General features: G+C 32.3%; 1 protein-coding gene across 1 annotated transcript; it reads right to left on the bottom strand.

Moving 5' to 3' along the window:
- Positions 1–5266: 5266 nt before the first annotated feature.
- Positions 5267–7451, bottom strand: LOC110619526 (protein phosphatase 2C 37). The gene is made up of 4 exons (XM_021763037.2): positions 6764–7451; positions 6344–6670; positions 6083–6188; positions 5267–5984 (listed from the first exon to the last, which is right to left on the bottom strand). Exons 1-4 carry the CDS (start codon positions 7268–7270, stop codon positions 5629–5631), a joined length of 1296 nt encoding a protein of 431 aa, XP_021618729.1. The 5' UTR covers positions 7271–7451; the 3' UTR covers positions 5267–5628.
- Positions 7452–9209: the final 1758 nt, after the last annotated feature.

The following is a 9209-nucleotide window of genomic DNA, read 5'->3' as shown; positions in this document are numbered from 1 at the left end:
TATACACTTGCTTTGATTACAGTTAATGTTAATTTAATAATGCAAGTCAAGTTGGGTGCCTAATTTTCAATTAAGAAGTTAAAAACAGATATTCATATATTTGTGTGAAAGGAAAAGAGAAAATTAAAGATTGATCCATAAGCAAGATGAATTACAGGAATCCTGATGTACTGGATTATATGCTCAATGCTCAGATTATTGAGTGTACTCATTGGTAACACCTTAGCAGCGGCTTACAAAATTTTGGCCATATCGAGAGAGAAATGTGATATTTCTTTTTAAGAAATAAGTGATCGATTTTAATTCAAATGAACAAAAAGAATTTAATGGATTTTTCGGTAATGGAACCAAATGATGTTATAGAAAGTAAAATTATGATGTGGTCAGACCAGAGCCGTACTGTGATTGGCTAGACTTGCAAGAAGAATAAAAAGTGAGATGATTGGCGTCTACTGCAGTCATTTCAATATTTAAGTCAGTAAACTGAAAAATAAGTCGAGAATAAGAAATTGTTTAGAATTCAAAGTATTGGTGTGAGAGAGTAACGTTTCTTTTCTCTATGATTGTTCCCTTTTTATACTGTAAGAAAGTGAAGATAAATATAATATTTTATGATAATTCTGTGGCCGACCTGTTGGTAAGGGACATTTCCCGGCTAATTGATTGGAAATATGTGATCACAAAGAATCTGCGCGATTGTAACCGTTAAACAATAATTTTCTTATGAAGACTTGCTCTTATATTTAAGAGGGCGGTCTGTTCGACCTGAAACCGGCCTCAGAATTTTCTCTTGGTTCTAAGCATGGTGGTCGTCCGAATCTTGATTAGGAGCTGATCGTTCGAGTCTTCCTTTCTATAGATGGAACCGTTTATCAGTTTATCAAACTTTTTCATGTGATCCTATTTTATGATAACAGTTTATAATTTTGAGAAATTCTTATATAACATCAATTAGTCTCTCATATTTTTTTTAAAATCTATTAATTAGTATTTCTATATTAAAAATATTTTAAGCATTTTAAAAAATTAAAAATATTTTAATATATTTTTCAAAATAAAAATTAATTTTTTTCATACTAAAAAACTTAACGGTAATTTTATCCAAAAAAAATTGACCATCGAGTTTGATGCAACCGAATGAGCTAAACGTGAACTATAGAAGGACACCCATTTGATTGGGCTGAGTCCATATCTTCAGGTATGGGTTAATACGTAATGGGCATCTGTTGGTGCTATGAGACATTTGCTAGTAGTCATATTTCTCCAAATCAGGATTTCTAGTAAATATTAATAATCAAATTTTCTATATTATATTAAAATATATTCCATTTAATTTGATATTATTTGTGTGCAAAATTAAAGGATTTGAAAAATAAAAATTAGAATAAAAAGGAACCCTCTTGCATAAAATGATAATGAAACATCATAAGCATTATTTTTAAGAATCTGATTCTTTTTATTGTGTAATTTCAGGAATGATTTACCATATTTATTCCCAGTATAAGTTCACAGTATCTTATTATCTATAAGTCTCCGTTTATTTATTTGTATAAAATTATTTGTATTTAAAAAATATAAATATTTATTTGTGTAAAATAATTTGTATTTAAAAAATATTTTTCATAAAAAATATTCTATAAAACATATTTTTTACAAAAAATATTTTTTAATAAGATAATATATTTTTATTATTTAATTTTAAATTTAAAATAATTTTAAAGTGTGGAAAATGACTTTTTTCAAGAGCGAAAATTATTTTTTTTTTTAAATGAAATATTGTCTATTAACTAAAATTTGTGAATGTGTAAAAAGTTAGAAAATATAAAAAATATTTTCTTCTAAAATATTTTTTTTGAAACAAGAATTTTTTTTTTATTTCTCTTTTCTTTTTTAATTTGATAAGTAGCATAAACTTGTTTATTAGATGAAATTTAGCACAACAGCCTTTCAGGATATATTTGGCATCATTCTATACTTATTCTTTGCCTTTTCTTCTCTTTTTCTAATAATGTTTCAAACAATTATACCATTTTTTTCAAAAAAAATATTATAGGAGTAAGGGAAGGGGGAATCTGAGACATCCATATTTCAACTAAAATTCAATAACAATTAGCTAAAAAAACATATATTTTCTATGAAAATATATTTCAAGAAAATAATTTATATTCTATTATATAGTGCAATTTTAAAAAATTATATTAATAAATTTACGTGTAAAAGGTTTAATAGTATTAATAAAATTTTAAAAATTCAGAAAATTACAAAAAAAAAAAAGAATTATTATTCCAATGCTGCTACCTACATTTTTGTAAGGCAAAATGTGGAACAATATGGATTAGATGCTTTTGTCAATTGGGAAGGGGACCTGGTTCTTGTTCCAAACTCTTTGGAAATATTGACTTTACTCGGCAGGAATGATAACGGATAGGATACGCATAAAATTCATTTTACCTAAATTTGATATTTAACTCTATATCAAATTTAATTAAAATTTATTTTAAATTATAGTCGAAATCTATTTTAATACAGTGATATACAAATATAATCGTATATAGTGATACATAAATATAATCGTAAATCTTTTTCCATATAGAAGGATTAAGGACTTATAGCACAAAAGGACATTGACAAAAATATAAAATTGGGAGCAAAGAAAATAGGAGAAAAAGAATAGTATGTAAAGAGATTAGGTTACAAAGCATAAAGATGAATAAAATTTTCCATATTCTTTTATTCCTCATCATCTTCTTCTTATTATTATTGTTATTAGAAAACATACAAAAAAAAATTGTGATTTTACTTATTTTCGCTTCAAATCTATAGTTTTATATCACGTAATACATGTAATATCATACAATTAAAAGTAGTAATAATTTTTTAATATCATCAAAAATTATATGTGATAATTAAAATATAATTATTAATTAAAAAGTGAAGATATAAAAAAATGTTGTGATTTCATTTATTTTCATTTTGTAATATTTAATTTAATTTGTATTCAATTAATATTTCGTAATATGATTTGTATAGTAATATTTCTGACTACGTTTAAAAATTATTGCTTTTTGTTAACGGCGAAGCAGACTACTATCTCCAAATCATCAGCTGAGATAGAGTACCATACAATGGCTACTGTGGTATGTGAATTACAATATTATTGTTAAGCAGCTCATTCCTCTCTTATGTGATAAGAAGACTTCTCTTCATATTTCTGTAAACTCGATCTTTCACAAACTCACGGAACACCTCAATATCGATTGTCACCTTGTGCGTAATCAGTTTCAAAAGGGTTTCACTTTTCCATTTCATGTCTGCTCCTTTCTACAATTAGCGGATATATTCACTAAGCCTTTTTGTCCTTCAATCCATCTCCATGCTATCTCCAAATTGTCACTGGTGGACTTGTTTCCTTCTACTCCAACTTGAGGGAGGGGAATGTAGAAATAGTTATAATTTTATTATACTAATAGCATTCCATTGGTTAGAGCTGTATATATAGACGCATGTATAGAATAAATGAAACACACATTTTTCTCAAAATTTCTCTTTGATAGCTTTCACAATACTTTTCTCTGATAGCTTTTACAATAAAAAGGATTACATTAAAGAACAAACATACATAGACAACCATTATCAAAAAGAAAAACGGACACCACAAATCAAGAAATCAGATCATCAAACGATAAAATCAATCATATATAGTGATTTTTCATCAAAAAGAATAATAAGTCGTTAGTATTTTCTGTGTACTATAACGGTGTAATCTCCGCACTGATTATCCATTTACTTTTTTTTTCAATAAAAAAATTTAAGAAACTGATACCGATAATAAAATAAAATAAAGCTAAATAAACTCTATAAAAACACACCAAATTACAACAACAATGTAACGAAACACACAAGTCAAAATGAAAATATAAACATAAAAATACAACAGGTATTTTTTGAAAAAACAAGTTCATTTACAGCAGAATAATAATCGTCCAAAAACCCTTTTAAATGCTTTCTATTATATGATTCAAAGTTTAAATTGATTATATATCTAAATAGATTTTATTTAAATTTAAATCAAATGATCTAATAGAGGTGAAAACTAAGAAAATTTGTTCAATACAATAGTAATAATAAAGTATATATCGCATGTAATTACGTAATTGAATTTAAAAACTAAAGAAATCTAGAATTTTAATAAAAGGAAATATGTAAACTCATAATTGATTTTTAGATTAAAAAAAAAAAAAAAGAGTTAGGATGCCATTTGGTATTCGGCCATATGAAACCAAAACCAATCAACACCAAATCCAATCGAATCCAGTACAGCTAAGAGACGATGATGCCAAATCTGAGACCAAATGCTACGTGTTTATTCCTGATTGATTGTGGCTCCTCTCCCGCACTCCACATTGCAATAATTTGGAATCAAAATTATACAAAAAAAATCTCAATACGGATATTACCTGACCCTTCCACGTATCTCACGCCTAATCTTCCAATTGCATTTTCGTTATCTCTTTGGGGCTGCGTGGCAGACCCATGATTTTTCCAATGTAAACTGCCCAGCTATTCATGTGTTAGGCTGGTCAAAACGACGACACCTCATCAACCTAAAAAGCTTATGCAGTTCCTCCAGTCTGGTCAAAGAGTTCCATGCATGATTAATGTTTTAAAAATAAAATTACAAAAATCTGTTGTTATTATTATTATTATCTAAAGTCATCTTTATATTTGTAAAAGGATAGATTGTTTTATATTCTTAAATTATACAAAAAATAACATGCACATTTCTTTTTTCAATTTGATAACTTTAAATATAAAACTTAAACTACTTATTTTTAAAAAATTAAGAAATATAAATATAATTTTAATTATAATTAGTAAATTAAATATTACTATCTTTAGAAATATTTTAATTAATATCAAAATAATTAACAAAAAAACCCTACAATATTATCGATACTTATCAAAAAAATATAAATAAATTAATCATAGTGCTAAATATATTCACATTTTAAGTTTTACTAATTACATTCTGAATGCTCTGAAATTTTTAAAATCTCAGCAAAATGTTGAGACAATCATAAACATTAACAGAAGAATTTATTCTTCCTAAAAATCCTCCATAACGTTTCCACAATGCCCTTTCTGATTTTCTAATTCTGCCTGCATTTCCTGATGTGTTCTACTTCGGAAAGGTTCCATGTTTAACAAAATATTTTCATATCGGCTGGGATCGGACAAATGTCAACAATCAGATCGGAAAACAAGATTAAGAGAGGAGTCCAATACCCAAGAACTCTTTAAAATTAATTATCAAGGAATGATTGAGAAGGCTGAGTTGAACAATTACATAACAAATCCACAAACACAAATCACAAGCTCAAAAAAAAAAAAAAATCAGAAGCTTTACCACTTAAATTGAACTATACGATCAAGGATTAAACCTCGAAAAGAAAATTTCCATTTTCTTTAAACTTTCCTCCCTCTTTCAGAAGGAGATTCTCTCAAAAACTAAATCCCAAGTCCCCATTTTCTCTAATTTTTCCCCCTTCCAGGAAATTCTACAAAGTTACAATTTGAAGCTGAAAAGAACAATTTTTTTTTCTAATTACAATATTATGTACTAGTGATTCATGATGATGCCGGTTGATTCCTCCTCAAATCAACCACGACAACGCTCACATTGTCCGTACTATGCCTAGCCAGGGCCAGCTTCGTCAGCAGTATTGAAGCATCCGAGCAGACCTTATCGGAGCTTTCACCCGTATTACTGCCCACGACGGCGTCGCTGCCAGGCGAACCCGGCCGTGATTTCCGCTTCGGCCTCTGTGCACGCAGGCACATACGTGCGACTCCACATGCGGTGTCATTTGATACCACGTCCCACAAGCCATCGCTTGCCAGTATCAAACACTCATCCTCCGCCGTCCGTTCCGTCACCGTCACCTCCGGCTCCGATATTACATACGGTTTTAAATAGTTGTCGCCTGCCAAAAGCAAATCATTCAAGATCATTGAACCAATTCCCGGGTAATGCTTACTGTGTGTGAGTTGATTTTAGTGGTAGATGAATGCTCGTTCTTACCAATTGCTCTCGACATGGCCAAAACACCCAAGACCCTTGCACCGTCCCAATAGATTACACGGCCACCGGCGTCTTGGATTCGAGCTAATTCATCCGGTCGGTCAGGCTGCATATTCACAAAACAAACTATGCGTTAAATATGAACCTGAAGTGTAACGCTCCAACAGTACTGCGAAGCGCCCGTGAAAGTCGCGAGCTACACAAACAAATATCTGATTCTACTTCAACAGCGGCGCGTGTAGTTTAGGAATCTAAACTCACCTTATGATCGGAGGAAAGAGGGATAGCGACACCGTTGCGACACAACACAGCGCGGGAGTCGCCGCAGTTGGAGACGACGATCTTGTTCGGCGTCACAATTGCAACTACAGCCGTTGAGCCAACGGCGTCGCACTGTGGAGTCTGGAGCTCGCAACGGCAGTTAGTGTTCTTATCATCTCCGTCGATGCACCACTTGTCCACCTCCTTGTCCATCTTCGCATAGCTTCTCTCCATCGTTTCCTTCCACTCAACGCACTTCAAATCTTCGAATGTTTCGATTTCTTCTTTCACTATCTTATGCAGCCGATCTTTACACTTCATCGCCACCTGAAAACCAAACAAATTAAACTGAGATTAACGGCAAAGCTAAGAGAGACGCCCTAAATCAAAACCAAAACGAGAAGAGGCAGTGGTATTTACATGAGAGCAACCATGACCGTCAAATACACCAAAGAAAGAAGTTTTCCCGCCGGCAAACGACGTCCTTACAGAAACTGCATCCTCCATGTCTCTTCTTCTACCACAAACAGAAGTCGTGCCGAATTTCACCGATTCCTCTGCCAATTCATGGTCCAAATTCGCCGAATCTGAGCCGCCGCTGACTGATTGATGCTTAAAACGTTCATTCTTCTCAAATTCTTCATTTTGTTCATTTTCTTTACACTTATGTTCTTCCGGTTTGCAATTCTCCACTGCGTTGTCGCAGTCACGGGGACGCTTTAGTGGAGGTTCACCGAGTGAAAGTGTACAAGTATCGAGTTTCACCTGTTTTCCGCTATTTTCCAACGGTGGCTGCACAGCCGCATCAGCGATTAACTTGAATGGTAGGAGTTCCAATTTTCTCCGCCTTGAAGGTCGTGAGCTCGGTTCAACAACTGCAGCAACTGCCTCACTTTCACCCACAACTTCACAACAAATTCCAGCCATTAACCTTCTCTTTCCCTTTCCAAATTCAAAAATCAATCAGCAAAATCAGAATTCCAAATCTTCAAAAATCCTTTTATCAGATAAACTTAGCAAGAACAGGTTCTCAAGAAACAACCACAAGACAGAGAAACGAAACGAGATACTAGAGATCTTCAGAGAAGAAGAAAGGACCCATTAAAATAACCTTAAGAGAAGAGGTGGTGCCTTAAAAAAAGTGTGCCACCTGGGGGCCACACTAAAATTATGGGCAGGTCTGCCCGTCACCATCACGGGCAATGATCCGACATGTAGAGTTGGTTTGACGTCGAAATTCTGATTACTAGATGGTATCTCCACCGTCTATATTTCTCTCTATTTCTTTGATTCAACCACGTGTTCTTTTTCCTTTAACCATGTATGCGTGGCCCAATAGACTTCATACACGAGCTGTCGTAACGACCTCCCTTTACTGACACGCATGTGGTCCTGATAGTGACGGCTTCTCTCTCTTTTCCTTAATTTTGGTCTTAGCCAAGGCAATATAATTAATTAATTTTTCAATTGGAAGCTTTCTTTTTAATTACACTATTGTCAAGGCTCAAGGATATTACCACGTGGCGAAGATCGTCAAATACGAGATTCGTGTTTGATTCGCTTTATTCACGCGCTAGAGCAGTAGAGCGAATAAAAAATTTTATTTTATTTAAACGCATTTAGTTGAATTGAAAATTACTTTAAAATTTTTTAATAATCATAAAAATATAATTTTATTTAAATTCCTTACAGTAATTTACGAAGTAATTTTTGTAAATAAATACTAATTATTTAAATTATTTTTTAAAAGATAAAGTTACAGAATATTTTTGTTTTCCGACGGAGAGTGAGCGAACGCGCCTAGAAATGCGTGTTAATGGCAGATTTCTGGTGGTTCAAAAGGGCAGTGTATACGGCAAAAGTGGAAGTTAGGACACGTAGGGGGATTGCATGTCAATTTTGATTGACGCATAGCAGAATATCTGAGGTAGGCAATTGTATAAGTTGACACGTGGCGATTAACAGACGTGGAGGTGAGGGTGGAAGTCCTGCCCTCGCCTACTACTTTTACTGGTTTCGTACCTAGCGCTTAGACACGTTTCGAGCAGTCGTGCTTGCTGTCTATTAAATATTTGTATTTTTTTTTATTATTTTGGAATTCGGCCGTCCCATGTCCTCGTTTTTTGACACGCAAGCACCTTCTTCCTTTTGTTTTTTTTAAGTAAAAAATTGAAAAATTACTATTTAATTTTTGGAAAAATTGTTATGAATCCTTGAATTTTATAAAAAGTAATCCATTAGTATTTATAATTTTTAAATTTAACTAAAATGGTAATTAATCATTATAAGTTTTTTTAAAGAAATGAAAGAAAAAGAGAGGAAGAAAGGAAAAAAGCATTCGTTTCATGCGAGACATGAGACGTCGAGGTTTTCCCTACATCGAATACATGTTTTTTTATTTATAAAGGATATCTCTGCTTTGCTTTGATGATCCTGATTCTTAATTTATTTTTAATTTTTGTTTTGATTTTCGTTATTTGACGAATTGATAGTAGTATGTAAGGCTTTGTTGTTTTTTTAATTTTTTTTTTTGGATTCATGCTGATGATAGCACCTTTTATTGCGACGAAGCCTTTTTGGATTATGTACTCGTGGCAAAAAGCTATTGTGTTCTGACGGGGTATTTGGATCCTCAGAGATGGTGATTTTTCACTTCGAGGCTATTGTATTGTATATTTCTGATGAGTGTATCTCTAAAATATAACCCTATATAGGGATGGTTTGTGTATTTTCGATTTAAGCTCTCATTGTCTCATCTGATGTCTGTGCTTCTAAGATACCGATTACCTGATGCTTCAGTTTGTTGTCTGTTTGGCATTTGGATTGGCTGATATTGTTTGCAAATTGGTGACTCATGTAGGTGAGG

The sequence above is a fragment of the Manihot esculenta genome, chromosome 7 (genome assembly GCF_001659605.2).
Source record: "Manihot esculenta cultivar AM560-2 chromosome 7, M.esculenta_v8, whole genome shotgun sequence".
NCBI lineage: Eukaryota > Viridiplantae > Streptophyta > Magnoliopsida > Malpighiales > Euphorbiaceae > Manihot > Manihot esculenta.
This window is presented reverse-complemented; position numbering and strand designations above follow the sequence as displayed.

Coding starts and splice junctions, on each gene's coding strand:
- LOC110619526 (XM_021763037.2), bottom strand. CDS start 7,270: ATGGCTGGAATTTGTTGTGAAGTTGTGGGTGAAAGTGAGGCAGTTGCT. Junction 6,189..6,343: donor CTCTTTCCTCCGATCATAAG/GTGAGTTTAGAT, acceptor GTGAATATGCAG/CCTGACCGACCGGATGAATT. Junction 5,985..6,082: donor GGCCATGTCGAGAGCAATTG/GTAAGAACGAGC, acceptor TGCTTTTGGCAG/GCGACAACTATTTAAAACCG.